This window comes from Centruroides sculpturatus, unplaced genomic scaffold (genome assembly GCF_000671375.1).
Source record: "Centruroides sculpturatus isolate CEXI.00-Female unplaced genomic scaffold, Cexi_2.0 scaffold539, whole genome shotgun sequence".
NCBI classification, from domain to species: Eukaryota; Metazoa; Arthropoda; class Arachnida; order Scorpiones; family Buthidae; genus Centruroides; species Centruroides sculpturatus.
In genome coordinates this window covers 199,729-222,358 of record NW_019384823.1, presented here as the reverse complement: position 1 = coordinate 222,358, position 22,630 = coordinate 199,729, and the positions used below count along the sequence as shown (strand labels likewise).

General features: G+C 34.5%; 2 protein-coding genes and 1 pseudogene across 4 annotated transcripts in view; 2 read left to right on the top strand and 1 right to left on the bottom strand.

Annotated features, from left to right (window-relative positions):
• Nucleotides 1-3,150: 3,150 nt before the first annotated feature.
• Nucleotides 3,151-3,964, top strand: LOC111629958 (annotated as a pseudogene).
• Nucleotides 3,965-5,582: 1,618 nt separating this feature from the next.
• Nucleotides 5,583-16,690, bottom strand: LOC111629972 (carboxypeptidase N subunit 2-like). 3 transcript variants are annotated; one of them, XM_023373943.1, is made up of 7 exons: nt 16,609-16,690; nt 16,458-16,490; nt 16,257-16,368; nt 12,626-12,766; nt 11,706-11,873; nt 6,128-6,267; nt 5,583-6,029 (listed from the first exon to the last, which is right to left on the bottom strand). In XM_023373943.1, exons 4-7 carry the CDS (start codon nt 12,628-12,630, stop codon nt 5,893-5,895), a joined length of 450 nt encoding a protein of 149 aa, XP_023229711.1. In that variant the 5' UTR covers nt 12,631-12,766; nt 16,257-16,368; nt 16,458-16,490; nt 16,609-16,690; the 3' UTR covers nt 5,583-5,892. The 3 variants fall into 3 exon arrangements, with proteins under 3 accessions (XP_023229711.1, XP_023229709.1, XP_023229710.1); XM_023373941.1 differs by lacking the exons at nt 12,626-12,766; nt 16,257-16,368; nt 16,458-16,490; nt 16,609-16,690 and having other exon boundaries at nt 11,706-12,601; XM_023373942.1 differs by lacking the exons at nt 5,583-6,029; nt 12,626-12,766; nt 16,257-16,368; nt 16,458-16,490; nt 16,609-16,690 and having other exon boundaries at nt 6,137-6,535; nt 11,706-12,601.
• A 124-nt stretch (nt 16,691-16,814) lies between these two features.
• Nucleotides 16,815-22,630, top strand: part of LOC111629968 (KRAB-A domain-containing protein 2-like) — a 9,388-nt gene continuing 3,572 nt past the window's right edge. The window contains exon 1 of the mRNA XM_023373938.1: nt 16,815-18,521. Within this exon, the coding sequence (XP_023229706.1) occupies nt 17,132-18,502 (1,371 nt within the window). The 5' untranslated portion in view covers nt 16,815-17,131 and the 3' untranslated portion in view covers nt 18,503-18,521. The remainder of the gene's footprint in view (nt 18,522-22,630) is intronic.

Sequence of the window (22,630 nt, the reverse complement as noted above, 5' to 3'; positions counted from 1 at the left end):
TTGCCCACCACTGCAAATGAAGACTCAATGCTAATTGTTTTTCTTATGTAAATGAAAATTATTAATTTAAATAACTATTGTAACCTGCTGCGATTTTAAGGAACAACAATGCTATTTTATTTAATTCACAAAAAATATAGACAAAGAATTAGGTTTAGCGGCAAGTATCAATAATATGGCGATAGAATGTTTACAAACAACTTTTAAAACACGTGATTTTTATGCGGAAATTTAATTATAGGTTGAAGTGTGCTGGGAGATGAAAAAGGTTGAAAAACACTGGAATAAAGCAATGTATTGATCCAGGGGCGTCCATACATTGGGGGGACGTGCCCCCCGTTTGTCATCGGGTTGCCCTTTTCTTAATCTCCAAGGGAACTGTAAGGTTTCATTTTACTTTTAAATTAGTTACTCATTTTTTATCACAAAAAACTTTTTATAATGTCAAAATAAAAATTGTTATTAATCGAAAATTTGTTCTAGCGGGTCGTGATAGTTCAGTCTAGTATTGAGGTACAATTGTATTTGATCAACCCCATTTTGATATACGCTGTAACAATTAACTAATTAACTGCGTTAATCAAGAGATATATTTATATATATATAACTAGTTTACCCGTCGCGCATTGCTGCGATCTCAGAAGAAACGAAATTCAAGCAAACTCGTTATAATAAAATTCAATTTACATTTTATCATTTTTATTGAAACTTATTATTATACATTTTCATCGGGAAAACATTTCAAAGTGTCGTTTCAATTCTATTTATTTATTGGAGTGCTTGTGGATACACGATATTTTTTGTTTTTCTGTCTGGTGCGTACACGAATAAATCAGAAGATTTTCCGACTCCACATACAGTTGTCCATGTGAGAAGCACGGATTCTGCAAATCTAGCCCACACACTTGCAGCGATTGTCAGAAGTGCGATATTCCCCATTTTTATATACATTTTTTAATCCTTTACAATTTTAATTATTTAATTGCTCCTTCCTCTCTTCCTTGGCGCGTTGTGAAATTTCTGATAGTCGGATAATAAACCGTTTTATTGTAATTTGTCTTTTTAAATTATTTTGAGTTAATATTAAAATTTGGAAAAGGGGATCCCTAGATCGGTAAAATAGACGAATTTCCTCCTACAACTTCGGTTGTTGTTCAGGATACAGTTAAGGTTTTAACAAAGTTCGAGCGAATACGTAATTAGCAAAAAATAGTTGAAATAAAGTGATTAAACAAAAATTATTACAAATATCGTAAATAACAGTTTACAAATACATATATAGAGATATTTTTTGGAAGGGGGAAATGGTCTTCACAATTTGAAATCGATCGAACTCACGATGAAATGCTTGTGTACACTCACGCCATCTATCGTAGGATAAATGTACTATGCCAGAAACCTTCGAGGGAGTGTATTAAAAAACTTCCCAAAGTTTCATGGCACTCGGATAAACGGTGTGGTAATGCATGAAGGATATACAGACAGACAGACATACATTCATTTATATATATATATATAGATATATATAGGTATCTTATTATTGCATAATGTATAGTACATACGTACGATGCCCTTGTGGCAGTACGCCATTGTATATATTAATTTAATCATCGTTTTAGAATATTTCCCTTTGTTCCTTCTCGCTTCTAGAATTTTCCTTTCTAACTCTTTTTCCCTTGGGTGGCGAGGACCGATTCGTGGAACTACAGGAAAAATAGCGCGAAAGAGGACCTGAGAGGGAATGAGATATTCTTTCGACTGAACCTCAGAGTGGATGGACGTGGAAGATGGTGCTCCGTATCGTCAAGGGCAGCTAGACTGGAGGAACAGTGCTAGCCTGATAAGGACTTGAATTTTATCGTAGTCACGATAAAAGGAGAACCAAGTAGATATCAAAGATAGAAAAAGCCATCAGTGGCCTCCCACCGAAATTGTGCAATTTTCCATACATCCCGAGTATTTCATTCTTTCCTACAATTTATTTCACTATTTTGTCACTCTCTCTGTTAACTTCCCCCTTCCCCCTTCCCTTAGTTTAAGTTAGTTTATAAGAACTAGTTATAGTCTTTCTCGTTATTGGTTTTATAGGATATGTCGCGATCGGTGCGTATGTATGTTATTGTCTGCCGTTGTATTTGTTACCGCCATGTTGTAATTATTTACCATTGAGTTGGAATCCAAAAAGAATCTGTACATATTCCGCAAAATAAAACACATTGTTTAACTATATACTGTGCATAGTATTCGCTTGGTACGTTCTTCTTTGGCTCAGCGGTTCCGTTCCCTAAACACTGGGAGTTCGGTTGTGGGTTCGTACGGGCTGGCCACGTGGAATTTTCCGAGTTTTCTTCACGTCTATAACGCCTGAATAGGGTCAGTTAAAAAGACATCCCGGAAGGCATCCCCATAGGAAGATCGTCCAAGTGTTGCGTTGCCATAACTTAACAAAACAAACAAACGTTTTCCTTTGTCGGCCAACGTGTATTTCGCGGGATTATCACACATTTTTTTATAGCTTGTGCACACTTTTTTATAGTTTGCGGGCGCCTCTGGCCAACATAAATGTGGCATTTCAATAGAAAATTTATATCTTAAATACGTGAATTATAAAGCGAGCAGCCATAATGTGAATCTACTTTATATTGAAGATTATAATAAATATGTATATAATACGTTACGATGCATTAGGTAACTTTATTTTATTGAAATTTGTGGTTGCTGCAATTTTAATAATATTAATTTAAACTATTTAAATGTTTTGAAAGTACAATGCATTAAATAGTTTTGTTGTTGAAATTTAAATGAAATTAATACCTTCGTAAGAAACTATTTAATTAATAATTAATTTTTTAAAAAATTTACAATAGTTTCTCGAAGTGATTTTAGTAAATTCATTTAATATTGAGTTGTATTTTCTTTTTAAAGTTTATCTTCTAATCAATTTACCATGAGTAAAGAATCTGATGAAAGTAAACTTGATTCGGATACTTGTCAAGAACTTTGTAAGCAAGTTGAAGAAATAACAGATTCGATATCGACTCATGCGAGTATCAGTGAAAAAAATCCTGATTGCTTTCAAGAATTTGCAGGAGAAAGCAAACAGAATTGCAATAATAACTACACCGGATTGTTCGAAATCATTTAATGCCAATGGATCTTGCAAGTACAAGTTGCAAGAAATATTCGATCCATCATTTGTTGAAATTCATAACTTGGAATTGCGTCGGATTGGATGAAAAATATTGCTGTTCCAGAATAAGAAAAGTTTGCAGAATAATAAAATTTGAAGATGTCGATATTGCGATATTGTATTTTTACAGGAAATTATTTCGGAAACTTTAGAAGAAATAATTAATTTAAACATTTGCCCGAACATGAATGCATTCCGGCTAATACAGACGATTATTTCATAGTTACTCTTTTGAAAAAGAATACCGTTTCGTATGTAAATCATAGCATACACTAGTACCAATATTCTCAAATGGGAAGAAATTTGTTTCGGGTAGATGTTAAAATTGGAAAAATTCCCTTTACATTATTCAACACACATCTAGAAAGCATGAGAGAAAAGTCACGTGAAAGGGTCCGACAACTGAGATTGGCAGTTGAGAAAGTGTTAAAAGTTCCCAATGAAAATACAGTCATACTTGCGGGTGATCTCAATCTTAGGGATTCAGAATTACCTGGTTGCAACATCCCTGTTGAATTAGATGACGTGTGGGTGTTTTGTGGTAGTCAGAGAAAATGGGAATATACCTGGGATCTGAACATAAATGACAATATAAAAAGTCGTTCGTGCGCCCGCATAAAACCTCGATTCAGGTTTGATCGCGTTTACGTCAGACAATCGTCACAAATCAAGATCCAACCGAAATATTTTCGTTTAATCGGTCAGAAATGATTATTTGTAAATGGTTGTTTTCCAAGCGATCATTGGGGCATTTCATGTAGATTTCGATACTAAAATTAAACTTGTAAAGTGTTATGACATTACCTTCTGTTATGACATAACGTTCTGTGTTATGCATGTAACTTACATAATTAGATCAAAGAAAGAAAGAGAAAACCTTTGGCTTTCAGATCATATGTAGCTTTCACGATTTAGTGTGGCAATAAAATTTAAAATAGTATACGTTTAATTTTGCTGTCACGAATTTTGAGTTATAAAATGACCTTTTATGTTGTTTATTCGATAAAGACAGTGATCTAAATATAATTTATGTATATTTTTCGTGCATGTATACTGAATGTAGTGGTATATTCGTATATGGCAGCACGACACATGAGCGATTTGCCGCGGGGGAATGACTCCCGGGAGATTTTTTATATGGGAAACTGGCTCCTATTTAGGTGTTACAAATGTGAAGGAAACCCGGAAAACTTCACGTGACAAGCCCGTTGGCCAGGCTCGAACCCACGACCAATGTTCACTGGTTTTATAGACTCGACCATTGGTAAGCCTGAATGTAGGGCCAATTGCTAAATTAATATGGACACTTGCAAAGGTTACTTATCTTTGAACTTCAGGTTTGTTTTGATAAGCCTGAAAAACTACACATGCATTTTTTTTACAAGGTACTTTTTGTATTAATGTATCAGAACTGTACATATATTTAACAATTAACACTAGCAAAGCTACGAGAAAATATATATTTATCGCCCTTTTCCCATGTTAAAAATAATGCTCAAAACTATATTAAAAAAATTACAATAACAAAATCTTAAATGATGTTAACTTATTTTTACTAGACAAAAACGTTGCAAAATAGCTCAATTTTGACACCTATTTGTAGGTAGACAAGTGAAAATGACAAGTAACAATTGTTTTAGCTTCTATAATTAAGTATATCATGTCAGTGTTGTCAAGTGTGTAAAATTCCTTAGAATTTAATATAAAATGAGATTTAAATAGTACAAAATAGATACGAATGTAAAAGACGATGCAATGAATGTAAAAGACGAATAAATGCAAATTTGCCAGCGTCCATAATAATTTGGAAATCAAATGTATGCAGTTATACCATCTACTTTACGACATGCGGGCTTATAAAATTCCTGTGAAATGAGATGTTGCCTTCTATTACAAAATATTCCGAATCGTTGTTCTAGATAATAAGATACAATGTAGACAATTCTTGATAATTTAGTTGCTGTACCAGAATACGCAAAGCCGTGATCTTTTTATCATAAATGTAATCATTCAATTTTATTACGAATAATTTCAATATTTTGAATTTTCTTCTGATGGCAAAAGTATTATTTTCCAACTTAAATACTGCCTACCAGTACTTAAATAGTTTATGGCTCATTTTAATACTGCCTACCAATGGTCAAGTGGATAAAACCACTGAACACTGGTACTTCGTGTCTCACCAAAGTGCTGACCGTGGAGTTTTTCATGTTTTCTTCGCGTTCTAACACCTAAATACATACCAGTTTCACTATAGAAATTTGCTCCTCCTTTGGCGGACCACCGAAGTGTTGCCTATTCCATCAATCCAATCTTCAATAAGTAGTGCTGGCTTGGATTACAAGTTTTAGTAAGATCAGACGTTTTATTAATTTGGTATTTATCACGGTGATGATCGATTTGAGTATTTTAATTCAAAATATTTAACTTTTACATCTACTTGGCACGAAATTCTGGTTTCACCATTTTCACGCCAAGATTTTTATTTCTAATATAACAATATACAGTATTTCAGAATCAGAGAAATTGTATTTGGTGTATTATTTTATTACATGTACCGCACATTTTCAAGTGTCCATACAAAATTAACAAGTTCAAATCCATTTTAACAGAGTCCTCACTATAATAGATGATATTTTGTCATATTTTGAAGGCAAAGATTTATAAAAAGCACCTTTCCATTACATAACACATAAGAAATATTACGTGCAATTAAATTTCTTCTTATTTTCATTAGTACAAATATTCACGAGTTGCGGTAATTTTGAATTGCAAAGTACATCTCTCAAATATCTTCTGCACAGAAGTAGTAAGTCACAATTGCATTCTAAAGGGTTACCTGAAAAAACAAATAATTTTTTTACTGTATTAAATATGTTAATTTTTTGAATATAATAAATAATTCCGTTATTCCTTGTTTGTTATCTGATAACTCACCCTCTAAAAGCAATTTTCTCAAGTTATGATTTATTATGGCATTGGGTATGAATTTTAATCTGTTATTCACAAAGGAAACATGTTCTAATTTATCCATTCCTTCAAAAAGATTTTCTGGCAACATTTCTAGAAAATTATCACTGTCGAAATACAAAATAGTTGTATAATTTATATTAGTATATACAGTAGTTTAATATTATTTTTAAAATTTTTATTTCGTTTGTAAGTTTTAATGGAGCTTAATTAATATATTCGAACTTCCATAGTAACATAACAGCTTCACCAGGGAAAGTCCCTAGTGGAGCTAGATTAAAATTAGAGTTCATCCAGTACGCAGATTCTCATCCTCTTTAATATGATATGAACAAGAGAGGAATGTCCGCACGATTGGAATAGCTTCAGTGATTCCTATTTATAAAAAAGGAAGCAAATCAGATTAATAATTACAGAGGCATCTGCCTCCTAAATACTGGATAGAAAATACAGTATATGCAAAAATACTAACAAACAGACTAAAAAACATAACATTGAAATTACTAAATCACATTTCTAAGGTTTAAATGTAAAATAATAAATAACACCATGTATCAATCAGGAATTGACAAAGCTTTTCTATTTTCTCCAAAATATCCTGGAATTATATTGTTATTGTTTCCTTCTTGTTCTATTTTGCTATTTAACCGATAAATTCTGCTTTTACACGAACACTTTACGTATATAAATTAATAACCCATTAGTGACTGAGTGGATAAAACTACTCAACGCTGGTCGTCGGTTGCGGGTTCATGCTTCATCAACGAGCTGGCCACGTAGAGTTTTCTTTGCGTTTGTAACACCTAAATAGAGGCCAGTTTTCTATAAAAAGTCCTCCCGGGAGCATCTCTCTTACTAGATTGCTCATGTCTTGAGTTGGCGTATCCAACCAAACTACAGTAGAGCATCGATTATCCGACTCAATTGGGGACTCAGGTTGGTCGGATAACTGAAAAAGTCGGATAACCGAAAATAATGAAAAAAATACATTATTAGTATAGTATATTAGTATATTCCATGTAATTTGTATATTAATATATCGCTATTAATTAACCAACTTCGCGTTGAATTTTCATCGATGTTTAGCCTAACAAATTTTTTTTTAAAATAATAATCGTCGCTATTGTATCGTTAAAAATTATTTTTAAATTATTTTATTGCTCACGAAGCAAACAACTCCTCATAATTAGAAAATTAAGTCTTGTTTAAATACTGGCCTCCCTTCAATGGTCGAGTAGATGTTGCCATTTAAAACACGCAAATATTTAACAAAAATAATATTAAAGTAGCCAAGATATAGCCAAATATTGTAGCGCCACATCACTAGCGGACATTTGAAATTTGCTGACTAGAACGGTCGGTTAGCCGATGTGACGGTTAATCGGGGGTCGGATAATCGATGCTATACTGTACTACCAAATTTTATCCGGGATGTGTAAAAGCCATTTCCCAACTTATCCGGATGTGTTCGAGGATAATATTGACACTTAGTAAACTAGATGCTCATTTCGATATTTAAACAATCTTTCTTATCTAGGGGATGAAATTGCTTGTATACTAGAAAGCCATGCCCATTATAGACTTAGTTAAATTAATAGTTTTGACGTCATTATCTAGTTAAATGTTCCATTAAATTGATTGCATCTCTAATATTATGATATTTAAACAAAGAAGGCTTTCGTTCAATTAGAAAATATATTTCTAATTTTTGTTTACAATAAGTTCAGCATGCAAGAAAAGACGGTTGGGCGATCAAAATTCATAACTAGAAAAATGAATGGATTTTATAGAATAACTAGAAAAATGAATGGACAGTAGAAATAAAATCTATATAGAAATATTGAAATTGTGAATAAATACCCTAATCAAAAATAACTTGATGGCCGAGGTAACTAAGGTATCAGCCTATCGCTATGGGGCCCCGGAATCGAATCCATGCAAACAACTCCCCACGAATTTTTCATGAGCCAATGAAAAATTCCAGGTTGTCCGGTCCCGTCCCACATCAATTGCCATCTCTATTGAGGGCCTGGCCGAATCTATGGAAAAAAGGCCCTCTTAGTGCCAACAGAACAGAACAAGCAAAAAGCAAAAACTGAAAATATCTTCGATCTACTACTACTTGATCGTACGTATATAATTTTTATGAAAAACTATAATTACAAAAATTATCTTCATTAAAGCGTGAATAAATAAAAATTAAATCTTTATTATCTGAGCCTTCCGCCATATTGTAAACAATTTCTGCCAACATCTCGTAGTATCCGCAAAACTTAGGAGACTTTCAGGCCTCAGTGTAGATGACTACTCCCACACAATTAGGGTTTCTCATTTCCCGGGAAATTTGCCTCCAGCGGGATTACGAGAAAAATAATTTCTTTTCCCGGGATCCCGGGAAATTCCGGGATGAGACAGTAAAATAGAATTTTATATGAATAAAAAAGATCATACAGGAATATCATAAATTTGAATAATTTAATTTATTTTCTAGTAAGTAACTAAAAGTGTAGGGCCAATCTCACCCATATGGACACGTTAGGCTCAATTAATTTATGTTCTCCTACATTATAAGATGAAAGTAAAATAAAGCGTTTCATTGGGATTTTTTAATGATTACGAAAAAAAATACTATTTTACTTCTAAAGATGAAATAAAAAATAAAGTGCGATGAGTGATATTTATTTTCAGCCAGTGCTCCGCTGTTCAATGGTGCGCAAACACAATACATAGATATTACATGAACTAAGAAGTAGAGACTTGTAAAACATAGGTAGTAATATGCAGCAAGAAACCTCAAAATTTCTCTCTTAGGTAAGTCTTCAAGATGCAACTTTTCGTATAATAAATAATAGAAAGAAAACCTGACATGGTAAATTATTATTGAAATGCGAGATTTCCCGGGAAAATAAAATTTCCCGGGATTTTTCTCGTAGGGAATAAACGGCGAGAATCCCGGGAAAACGGGATCCCGGGATCCCGGGAAAGAAACCCTACACACAATCTACATCTACCTGCAAACTTATGGGTGCCTTTTTTTACTACGCAACACTATGTGATTGGTAGAAATGTTTAATTAATTATTAATGGTTAGATTTCAGTCACCAATCATTTCACATCATTTACCAATTCCATGATTTCATCAGACGATAAATGTTTCATACATAAGGCTCTTGTTAGTCCGGATATTTAATGTAAGAAAAGAATATTATAAATAACAAAATTAAATCTGCAAAGACACAATAAGAATGTTTTACAGTGTAATCCCTAAAGGATTTATGAATAAGAGGAGAAAGAGTGTATTGTTGAAAAGAAACGAACGAAATGGTTTGGCCAGGGATGGAGGGAAAAATGGGTGAATGGGAATGTGCAGAGGGTGAAAGATTCATGGAAAAATACTAAAAGGAAGGCCAAGGAGATGGAAGAAGTGATCCAAAGAGCGGGAGAGAGGAGTTTATTGGAAGAGTATAAGAGGAGAGATGAAAGAATTAGACAAAATGGAAATACTTTTATTAGTATCAACCTTAATTTCCAGCATTCTGCTGAAAAATATGATGCAATGAATGTTATTAAATATTTAGGCGTAATGATCGATATTTCATATTCCAATACTCTTCATTTGTTATTCAACGTTAAGCATTTTTTTGTTTTTTATGTATTTTACCTACAATTATTCGTAATTTCATTATGTGTTTTACCCAGGTCTGTGGAGTCGGAGTCGTGGAGTTTTGATGTTTTAGCCGGAGTCGGAGTCGGAGTCGTCAAAAAATCCGCCAACTCCGATTCCTTTTTACTTACCAACTTGTTATGTGTATAAAACGGAAAAGTATTGGAATCGTGTCAAATTTGACCCTCCAAGTTTTTTTTTTTACAAATCTACACGTTTGGAGACCTCCCGAACCCCTCAAAAAAGTCAATAAAGGGAAAAAATTCGCGCGCGCGTGTGTTGGCGTCTAATTTGTTTAATTTCTTTATTTTCTGTTCTGAGATATTAAACAACATCTCAGAACGGGAAGTTTAAGAAACGAAATGTGGCGCTATAGCTTGCGTATAAAGGGGCATTAATACTATTAAATTTTGGTTCTTAATTAAAGGTCGACAGGGTGAAGACATAAAAGGGGTCATGTGTCATATCTCTTAATGAATATTTTACTCGTTATTAGCGTTCAAAATTTAAAAAAATAAAATAAAACTCGTCTTTACCCTCAAAGTAAGCTTTTTTGCCATTTTATAATAGTACAGTAAAACCCGTTAAGATGTTCTCGCCTAAGATGTTAGAATGTATATGGGGACATGCTTTAGTTCAACCACTTTGACTTAAATAACTAACTCCTGTGTTAAACCATCTGACTCGTATTCTGACCACTCTGACCACAGAAATTATTAGGCTTCAAACAGGGTGAACGAAATCATGCCCCCCACACAGTCTAACATCCACACATATAGAAAAAACCTCGAATATTTTGCATATCTCGAAATTTCGAGGTGTACCGAGTCCAAAAATGTAAANCACATATATGAAAAAACCTCGAATCTTTTGCATATCTTGAAATTTCGAAATGTCCCGAGTCCAAAAATGTAAAAATTTGGGATAGGTCATTTTTTGACCGAGCGCTACACTTTCCTTCTGTTATATATAACAGCCGGAAAAGTAAAAATTATCGAATACATATTTATATATTATTTAGAGAAGTCTTTTAGCTTTGGAATAAAAAGTTTCTACGCTCTATCTTTATTACAACTCTATTGAATATTTTATTCTGAGGTTACGTGATGACATCAGAATTTCCGGGTCTCTTTCGTTAACAAGTCTGCCCTAGTCGGAGTCGGATGGTAAAGAAACATCAGTGACGTACCGTGGGTGTCAGCCGCCCGGGGCGGAGGAAAATTTCGCCCCCCTTTTTTGGGTATTTCAATTTAAAAGACCAAAATTCAGTTTTCTCACAGAACATGCAATGAAAAATTCGGTGGTAGTGCAGCGACCTGTTTAAAATAGTTCTATTGGATATTAGTGGTGTATATGAACGCGAATGAATCGTACAAGCAAAAAAAAAAAAAAACAAGGTCAACAGGTTTCGCAGGAACTCCTCGGATGAAAAAGTTACTAGTTCACCCGGCGAGCCGATTCCCGGACTGTCCGAACGATAGCACTATCATAGGCGCGATGCAAGTATAGATTAGGATGTTTCAAAATTTTACAAGATATTATTATTATTTATTGTGAAATTTTTCCGCCTCTACCATCCCCCCCCTACGGTACGCCACTGGGAAAAGTCGGAGTCGGAGTCGGTAGATTTTTACGCGACTCCACAGCCCTGGTTTTACCTAAAGAATACTTTATTTCCATTTTTCTAAATAATTTCTGTTTTTTTTTTTTTGTATGAAATTTAATCTTTTTACTCATGTTTTCTGAAAAGCGATTAATAAGTAGAGAAAATTTCAATGAGTGAACCAATTAAATGCATTTAAAAAAGAAAACCTGTCAACGTCATTAATTGATTTAAATTAAGTTTTTAATTTTATAAATAATTCAAAAAGTTCAACCTACCTGATATCTATTAAAGTCAAATGTCCGGCTGGATCAGGTAAATGAGATCTTTTAAATGATGTCAATTGATTTTTGTTTAGATACAACTGCTCCAGTCTGTTGAAAGATTTAAACGATCCATCATCTATACGTTTAATTTGGCATTCCCTCAATTCGATTTTTGTTAAACTGTTAGAAATCGAAGAGAAACTCTTATTGATACGCAAAACTTTGCTTTTTGTCACTGTCAGTCTGGTTAGATAACTAAAATTCGAGAGCAAAGCCCAATCCCAATTATATAAATATAATACATTTTCCATTTTGAATTCTCCAAAACTACGTTCTAAACCTGAAAAGGGTGACTCTTTGCTTAAAGGAGGACCGAGAAATGGTAAACTCACGCCAGAAAATTCGATTGTATTGAATCTGGTATTCTTGAAAATATGCTCTGGAAGTGCTGGAAGATGGGATGTCGTTAAATTAAAAGTCCCATATTCATCACAAGCTGAATTATCTGAAGACGTTATATGTTCTTCAATTTCATCCATATTACTCCAATCACTGCAAGTAATTAAATTTCTATGGCATTTGCAGTGAATTCCTTCACAAAAACTACACTTTTTAACTTTACAACAAACCAAATTAATTAAAAACAGAATTAAAATTAGTTTCATGTTTCTTACTGCAATGTCACTCTCTCTGTCATAAAAGCTCAAAATCCGGATTGTTATCAGTTTTTTTACGATAAGAATTTATTTACTCATGTTATCGTGGCCAATACATAGATAACACAATAAAATTGAAATCTGGAATTTCTTACTTAGACATCTATGTTTTGGAGTGATATTAAAATTATTTAAAGTAATATAAATACAAGTAAATACTATTAATCATTTATAATATTTTAAATGAAGAAACTTGAACATAAAATATGTATTTACTTCATTTTACAGCTTTTTCATATTCTTGATTAATAAGTTCTTCTAAACCTTTAAACATTTCTTGAGCCAGAGTTATCTTTTCTTTGAGTATGGGTGGATCTATCTTTGTTGCTAATTCCACATTTAACAATGCACATTCGACTGAAAATACATAGATTTTAATACATTTTTTTGGAATAAAAAGTCATCTTTTACAAAATTTATTCGTAAATTATATTACCTTCATATTAGATTTAATTTTTCTAAAAACATATTAAATAAAATAGATTTTTATCCTAGCTGTGATGTTTAATATGTTCTTAATTCATATATTATAAATATATTAATTTATTGCATGAAAGAATTTATCTTATTGAAAAATAATAGCGTAGATAATACAAGTGATAAATGACATGTAATTTATAACGCATTTTAATGTCGAAATTCTGTTTATAAAAATAGTTTAGTAACTAGAAATATAAACTAAATTGTCGTCGTAATTTTTATCAGTTAACTTTTTTAAATGTTTAATAGCATCTAGTTAAAAATCCTAATATAAAACACGTTAAAATTTGATTCTTTAATACATTTATCACAAAAAATGTACTAAAATATATGCAGGATATATCTGTGATTGTAAATAACGATGGAAAATTTTCAAAATACGGAAAACAAAATGATTATCCCGAATTTTCGAGGAGATTCTTCGAAATAAAAATTATGTCTCAATGCTAATTTTGTCACGTATTATACGATTAAACGTATAGACATTACGAGAATATTGCCTTTGATCGCTATTAGGCTATCAAAGGCAATATTCTGAGTCCATTCTGGCTAAACCTATCTCTCTGGGGAACCCAAGTTCGAATCCAGGCAAACATAGGAATTTTTCAGGGCAATCTGCTTAATAAGTCAGCACAGTCCTTTATCACTCGGCTGATCCTGCTTGACCAAGAGAGTTTTTCCAATCATATCTATTATGGGTATGAGTAGAAAGTCCCACTTGGTGCCTCGGATGAGAGTCAAAAAAATGAAGAGGGAAAAGTTATTTTAAGAATGAGCATTGAATTTTTTATTTGAGGAATTTAACGTAAAACCAGAAGAGTGGAAAAGAAAAAGTGGCACGCTCTTTAAGAAAAACATCTTCATTTCATATTCATTGTTGATTAGGGGAGATCGGGGCAACTTCGGCATGCAGGGCAAGTTTGTCAACCGCTTTTTTTTAAAAACAAATTAAAAGGAGACTTTGGTTATAGGTTAGGCAGTTGAGTTTTATTGGTGGCTTGTTGAGTGTAGTGTTTTTATTGTTCTCCAACAAGCGTAGTTGAATTATCAAGCAAATTTTCATTTTCGTTCAATTCCATATAATATTTTGCTTTTATTTATATTGAATTGGCAGGTTTTGTTATAATTCCATGATAACGAAAGTTACTTTTCCTGTTAGAAGGATGTAACTTCAACTTATTCACGTGGCCAGATCGTGGCTTGGCATTCTGTTCTCAGGGTTGTACTTAATGTTTCGAAATCATGACTAGCGGGGTAAGATCGGCAACATAAAGCCACATTAGAAGCAAAGGATAAAAATCAAACAGATGATAAATGAAAACATGTTTGCATTTGTTATTCATGTATATATGTCTTTGAACTTGCATTTCGTTGTAATAATATTAAATGGGTGTTGGATTTGTATTTCTTTGTTTTAATAGTGAATTCCAACTTATACATTGTTAATAACATAATTTTATATACGTGCCTATCTTGCCCCATTACTGTTGCCCCTATACCAGGGGCAACTTTAATAAAAATAATTAAAATAATTACAACTTTACAAAAAGAGAGAAGTTGCCGATCTTGCCCCTATACCCGGGGCAACTTCGTCAATTTCTCTCTTCTTGTAAAGTTGTAATTATTTTAATTATTTTTATTTCCAAACTGATTTTAACCAGTTCTATAGTAAGGTAACATTCCAATAGACAATATGCAAAGCTTTTTTTTCAGTTTACAGCAGTATTTATTACACAAAATTTAAGTAAAGCTTAACATGCCGATCTTGCCCCAGTCTCCCCTATTTGTAATGTATTATAGGTGCTTCTGAAATACATTCATTGTCATAAAAATTAGCGCACCAAGAAGGAGTTCTATCGCTGCGAAACTTGGCATGCAGATAAGTCTCAAATAGATGTGGAAATAATTAGAGTTTTGCCATGAGCCATCACGGCGTAATGCCAGCAGAGGGCATTACGCCATGATGGCTCATGATGTAATGTCAGCAGAAGGCGTTAAAATGAGTCTCCCTTGGCCTATGAAAAAAGCACGGAAAGGCATCCTGTCTGTAGTTTACCTGTTGCAGAAGAACGCTGTATCACTAGATGTCTTGAAGGCCACATGAACAACTGAGTTTGAGAGGATCATCAGGTTAACAGAAGCCAGATGGTTATCTCGCCGAATAGCCTGCCAGCTAGGCCATTCTGACAACACTGAGGAGGTGTTGTCCTGGCTGATGACTGGCGGATGAGAGAAAGTTAGCACACATGGCGCCCAGCTCAAGACGCTCTTGGGAGACCACTAGCCTGAGAGGACCGCTGATCCTCAGAGAAGCACGCACACAGCCGACCGTATCGTTTTCCGCCATTCAGACACAAGTGGCGCAATCATCACAGACCCATATGTCTGTCCGTACCGTTTCGAGATGCCTAGATGAAAAGCATTTGGCATCGCAGCAGCCATTACGTGTGCTGCCATTGACATCTCCCACCGTCGCCTCCGTTTGGAATGCTGTTGCTCCTGACGGGATTGGACTGCAACGGGATGGAAATGGCTCGTCTACATCGACGAATCCAGATTCAGTTTGGGCACTGACGATGGCCGTGTTCGTGTCTGCAGGTTCCATGGTGAACACCTCTATTCTGCCTACGCTTTCGAGCGGCACACCGTCTCCACAGCTGGTGTGATGGTCTGGGGTGCCATCACATACAACAACCAGTCACCTCTAATAGTGATCCAAAGGATCATGACAGCCCATTAGTATGCTAGTGGCATCTGCAGTCACGGCAGGGCTCCCAAGAGCCATTTCCAACAGGACAATGCTTGATCATACACAGCAAAGGTGTCACAGGACTGCTCCCACCAAATTGTCACACTTTCCCGACCTGTCCGATCATTTGATGTGTCACCGATCGAACACGTCTGGGATCACCTGGGATGCCAAGTTGGACAGCCTAGAAGTTTGGCCGAACTAGAAAACCGCTTGCAGCAGCTGGTGGACAGAGATGCTGAAGAACACCATACGGCCCCTGTATGTCTCCATGCCCGCCCTCACATCCTGTATTCACGCTAGAGTTGGCCCAACAGGGTACTAGAACCTGCTTTCATTTGCAGTTTTTCCTTCAATAAATTATCCTTTTATTTTCATTTTGTAATCACTTACTTATATCACCGTTACACTCACCTGTACAATTTTGTTCGATTCCGACAACTTCTTGATGCGCTAATTTTTATGCAATGAGTGTATAAAATATGTATAAAGTGAAAGTTATTATAAAGATTCTTGAAAACAGCTTAAAATTACAGCCATCTTGTACATAAAAAAGCTTCCTCACACAGCAAACTTTATAAAATATGCAATAATAAATTAAAATTATTGGTAAATTACCTCTGTATTTCATAAGATTCTCATTAATATACTTTAACTCTTTGCACAATTCATCCATTTTACTTATGATCTGATCCTTGTCATAATTATGCAGAAGCAAAGCAAAACTGTTCTGGAATTTAAAACCAATAAATATTATTACACTTTTCTGCAGTAAATTAAAGAATTTTATATTAATAATTTATTAAATGTAACATTTACTCTTTCTTCCTCTTCGTTCATCTCTGCCATTATCTACAATTATTCATAAAAGTAATTAACTTATAATTAAAAATTAACGTATTGTACTGTACATATTATTTAATGCCTTTATATATTTATATATAAAGAATTATGGATATAAAACAATTACAATTCCTGCTTTATAACCGAACAAGACGATCCAATATGGCGATATGGGTTCGAATACTCAGTGAATATGGCGACACCTAACGTGATAAACACTTTTAAAGAAAATTATTTTAAAAATTAAATTTTTAAAATTTTATTTACTTTTTTAAATATTTGTTTTAAAATTCTACAATTATTTTAAATCTTTAAAATGTAATATCAATGTTACCGGCAAAGTTTGAAATCCGGCATTCTATAGAATGCCTAGGCATTGTATATAATGCCTAAAACTAGCCGGCAATCTATGAAACGATTTATATTTTACAGATTTCCTAGGCATTCTATAGAATGCCAAATGAGAAACCGGCAAAGTATGAAATACATCTCCGTTTCGTTTCAAATATCACGTGGCAAGGCACGTGACTTTTAACGAGCGGCTCAGGCTTAGAATTTGTCAGTTGCACTTTGCGGTTTGTTCGGGAGTGTCAAAATACGCAATTTTACTTAAATTTGTTCAACAAAAAATTAGTTTTTTACTGTGGTCCATGAAAATGGAGGAGCAAGCTGTAGTGTTGGAGAAGGTGTCATGGTCTATAGACATGAAACAACGATTCGACGATGAACTGTGCAAAATTCGAGTTAATGCTGCAAAAAACAGTATTTTCTTAACCGAAACTACTTACCAGAAGTTAATAAATGATGTACAAAAAGCCAAAATGACTACTAAGAAGGAACCCAGGGACTATTGGTTGCTGAATCGCTATGATGTGATGATTGTAGAAAACAAAAGTAAACTCATTTATCCTGTTAAAGAAGGCGTCAGTACTATACAGTATTACGTCACGGACTCAGAGTTATTTCACGTACTTCATGAAGCTCATTTGGCTATTGGACACGGAGGACGTGATAGAATGTTGAAAGAACTTTCAATCAAATACAAAAATGTTACACGTCATGATATTGAACTGTACATCCACCTTTGTGAACCTTGCCAGAAAAAACAGAAAGGTATTAAAAAGGGCATTGTTGTGAAACCTATGATTTTTTCCGAATTTAATTCCCGTTGTCAAGTAGATCTTATTGACTTTCAGTCTCAGCCAGATAGAGAATACAAATTTATTATGGTGTACCAAGATCATCTCACAAAATTTGTGATTCTTAAGTCTCTAACGTCGAAAAGAGCTGAAGAAGTAGCCTACAACCTAGTGGACATATTCTCGTTGCTTGGAGCGCCGTCTATATTACAGTCTGACAATGGTAGGGAATTTGCGAATAATGTGGTGACCAGCTTGAAGGAGTTTTGGCCAGCACTGAAGATCGTCCATGGGAAGCCTCGCCATTCACAAAGCCAGGGTAGTGTCGAAAGAGCTAATCAAGATATCGAAAATATGCTCTGTACTTGGATGCAGGACAACAAATCTGACCGCTGGAGTGAAGGACTACGTTTCGTTCAATTTATGAAAAATAGAGCTTATCATTCTGGGATCAAAAGAACACCATACGAAGCTCTTTTTGGCTGCAAACCTAAAGTAGGGCTTTCTTTTCTACCAGAATTAAAAGACATAAATACAGAGGAGCAGCTAGAAAAAGTAATAGAAAGCGTCAAAACAATGGAAAAAGGTGAAACTAATCAGATTACGCAAGATGAGATTATAGTCGTTAGTGGAGTAAACCAACACGATGAAGACATGCTTACTGAAGAGATTTCCGTTTCTGATACCTGTTGTGTGTGTTTAAAGGAAACAAGTGATGCACTTGCATGCAAAAAATGTCGTCAAAAAATTCATACCTTCTGTGGCCATGCTAGTAAAGATGATGAAATGGATATTTTGTGCACCCTTTGTTTCAAAACTGAAAATGCTATTGAAGGTAAAATAAATTCTAAAATCAATCTGGAAATACAAGCCAAAAAATGAAAATAAATTCGGAAAAAAAATTTCCCACTGCTTCTTTGGGAACTACTGTGCGAGTTCCTATTCCTGACGTCGACAAGGGGCGAGGTGATTCGCGCAATATATTGGCAATTGTAATGAGTGTGACAGAGGATGGTTTCTACCGACTTGGAACTTCTGAAGGAATTTTAAAACAAGTATATGCGAGATCACAATTCACTCCATGCCCCAAGAACTTGCTTAGAATTGAAGATATTCCTGACCATGAAATTCCTCTCCGGTCAGTTGCAATTGCTCAGTCCAGTGGAAGCGGCCAAGGATTCGTCAAATGTATGTGTAAAACAAAGTGCCAAAATATGAAATGTCTTTGCGTGAAAAATGTAATGAAATGTAATTCAAAATGTCATTCAAGCCTACCATGTTGCAACAAGTAGGTTAATTGTAATTTTTTATATGAAAATTTTGTTTCCCTTAATAAGAAAGGCATAAATTTTGTTTTGTACAACTTTCATTTTTCTTTACGTATTTTGAATAAATTTTTTTAATGGCACTCTCATTATTTTTTCAGAATAACATTTGTATTTTTGAGGAATGCACGTCATTTATATAATAGCCTTATCAGAACCTTTTTTCATACTTTGCCTAAATAGCATTTGTCATTCTATAGAATGCCTAGGTATTATATACAATGCCTAGGGAAAGTATGTAATAATTCTCATATTTCATAGATTGCCTAAAAACGCCAGGCATTATATACAATGCCTAGGTATTCTATAGAATGCCGGCTTTTCATACTTTGCCGGTAACATCAATACTAAACTTTATATTATCAACACTATTGGAATAAAACAGGAGTGTATGGCTTCTTGAATTAATAACAAAGGGTTTGAAATCTAAGCATTTAAGAGCAGCTAAGCATTTAAGCATTTAAGTATTCAAAATTCAGAAAAGTGTTTCGTATAACTAGAATATTCAAAGATATTTTATAAAACTCTTTAAAATAAAAACTGTTACAAGAAATCCTGTTAATTTGAACTTGGATAGTTTGAAATCCCGTTAGTTTGTAACTGTACTTTTGTTCCGGTCGGGGATATAGAGATCTAGATGTTAAAAAATTCGGTTAGTTCAAAATACGGCTACTTTGAAATTCGAAGTGAAAATTTTGTCATATTCTTATATTAATTAACTTGTTCTTTTAGATCGAAGTATTTCCATACTATAAGAGAACAATTGACCAAGAAGAACCCAATAAACCAAGAAAAGCAAAGCCATATCAGATTAATTAATATGGCTTTAATAAGGCTTTGCTTTTACATTAACACATTTTTGGGTGTCACCCTACACACGGGCTACCCTGTTTTTCTGTTATCTCATAAAATACGGCTGGTTTTTGGGATTGCAAGATTGACTAAAAATAAGAGATTAAGATATTTGTAGACTCTAGGCTACACATTTGGGCGACTTACTACTTTTTGGGTCACTTTAGAATTAATTTGGGTTACATTTCGAGGAATTGTGCTTTACTTTTTAAAAAAAAATCTATCTGGCAACTAGTGAAGATCTCACCGGACACGTGCTGTTTACCTGCAGTTTATTCATATTATTATTATTAATTAACGAAAATAGCGTTTTGTATATGTAGCCATATTCCGTTTCTTTAATAAATTATGTCGACTAAACGGCATTTGGTATATTGTACAGAAATATGTAAATCTCGGATAACTCTGAAACTTGATAATTCGAAGTCGCGATTATTTCGTCTCTCGAAACTAATGAGGATTTCCTGTAATGAGAATTGGAAACCTGTTTGAAGTAGAATTATCACAATTCATTAACATTTTCATTAGAATTAATGTGTAAAATAATATTTTGAAATCCGTTTTAAAAACTAATATTAACAAATTAACACAAATAAACAGAAAAGTCTTTTTTTTTTTTTAATTTTGATTATATCAATTTTTCACGTTAGGTGTCGCGATATTCATTAAATGTGGTAGTTGATTTCGTCATTAGTAAAATATATTTTTGATTTAAATCATAGAACAAAAGTTTTGTTATAAATTAATAATTAAACGAGTATTATATAAAATTAATGAATATAATTTTATTTAATTTGTACTGTACAATACATTAACTATTAAATTTATTACCCGCAATAATTTTAAATATGGCGGAGAAGAATGAAGAGGAAGAAAGAGTAAATGTTACATTTAATAAATTATTAATATAAAGTTCTTTAGTTTACTGCAGAAAAGTGTAATAATATTTATTGGTTTTAAATTCCAGAACAGTTTTGCTTTGCTTCTGCATAATTATGACAAGGATCAGATCATAAGTAAAATGGATGAATTGTCCAAAGAGTTAAAGTATATTAATGAGAATCTTATGAAATACAGAGGTAATTTACCAATAATTTTAATTTATTATTGCATATTTTATAAAGTTTGCTGTGTGAGGAAGCTTTTTTATGTACAAGATGGCTGTAATTTTAAGCTGTTTTCAAGAATCTTTATAATAACTTTCACTTTATACATATTTTATACACTCATTGCATAAAAATTAGCGCATCAAGAAGTTGTCGGAATCGAACAAAATTGTACAGGTGAGTGTAACGGTGATATAAGTAAGTGATTACAAAATGAAAATAAAAGGATAATTTATTGAAGGAAAAACTGCAAATGAAAGCAGGTTCTAGTACCCTGTTGGGCCAACTCTAGCGTGAATACAGGATGTGAGGGCGGGCATGGAGACATACAGGGGCCGTATGGTGTTCTTCAGCATCTCTGTCCACCAGCTGCTGCAAGCGGTTTTCTAGTTCGGCCAAACTTCTAGGCTGTCCAACTTGGCATCCCAGGTGATCCCAGACGTGTTCGATCGGTGACACATCAAATGATCGGACAGGTCGGGAAAGTGTGACAATTTGGTGGGAGCAGTCCTGTGACACCTTTGCTGTGTATGATCAAGCATTGTCCTGTTGGAAATGGCTCTTGGGAGCCCTGCCGTGACTGCAGATGCCACTAGCATACTAATGGGCTGTCATGATCCTTTGGATCACTATTAGAGGTGACTGGTTGTTGTATGTGATGGCACCCCAGACCATCACACCAGCTGTGGAGACGGTGTGCCGCTCGAAAGCGTAGGCAGAATAGAGGTGTTCACCATGGAACCTGCAGACACGAACACGGCCATCGTCAGTGCCCAAACTGAATCTGGATTCGTCGATGTAGACGAGCCATTTCCATCCCGTTGCAGTCCAATCCCGTCAGGAGCAACAGCATTCCAAACGGAGGCGACGGTGGGAGATGTCAATGGCAGCACACGTAATGGCTGCTGCGATGCCAAATGCTTTTCATCTAGGCATCTCGAAACGGTACGGACAGACATATGGGTCTGTGATGATTGCGCCACTTGTGTCTGAATGGCGGAAAACGATACGGTCGGCTGTGTGCGTGCTTCTCTGAGGATCAGCGGTCCTCTCAGGCTAGTGGTCTCCCAAGAGCGTCTTGAGCTGGGCGCCATGTGTGCTAACTTTCTGTCATCAGCCAGGACAACACCTCCTCAGTGTTGTCAGAATGGCCTAGCTGGCAGGCTATTCGGCGAGATAACCATCTGGCTTCTGTTAACCTGATGATCCTCTCAAACTCAGTTGTTCATGTGGCCTTCAAGACATCTAGTGATACAGCGTTCTTCTGCAACAGGTAAACTACAGACAGGATGCCTTTCCGTGCTTTTTTCATAGGCCAAGGGAGACTCATTTTAACGCCTTCTGCTGACATTACATCATGAGCCATCATGGCGTAATGCCCTCTGCTGGCATTACGCCGTGATGGCTCATGGCAAAACTCTAATTATTTCCACATCTATTTGAGACTTATCTGCATGCCAAGTTTCGCAGCGATAGAACTCCTTCTTGGTGCGCTAATTTTTATGACAATGAATGTATTTCAGAAGCACCTATAATACATTACAAATAGGGGAGACTGGGGCAAGATCGGCATGTTAAGCTTTACTTAAATTTTGTGTAATAAATACTGCTGTAAACTGAAAAAAAAGCTTTGCATATTGTCTATTGGAATGTTACCTTACTATAGAACTGGTTAAAATCAGTTTGGAAATAAAAATAATTAAAATAATTACAACTTTACAAGAAGA

Excerpts from the sequence above, each read along its gene's own strand:
- LOC111629972 (XM_023373941.1), bottom strand. The coding sequence starts at position 12,358 with ATGAAACTAATTTTAATTCTGTTTTTAATTAATTTGGTTTGTTGTAAA. Across the intron at positions 6,268-11,705 it reads TTGACTTTAATAGATATCAG|TGATAATTTTCTAGAAATGT; the intron begins GTAGGTTGAACT and ends GTATTTCGACAG. Across the intron at positions 6,030-6,127 it reads GAGAAAATTGCTTTTAGAGG|GTAACCCTTTAGAATGCAAT; the intron begins GTGAGTTATCAG and ends TTGTTTTTTCAG.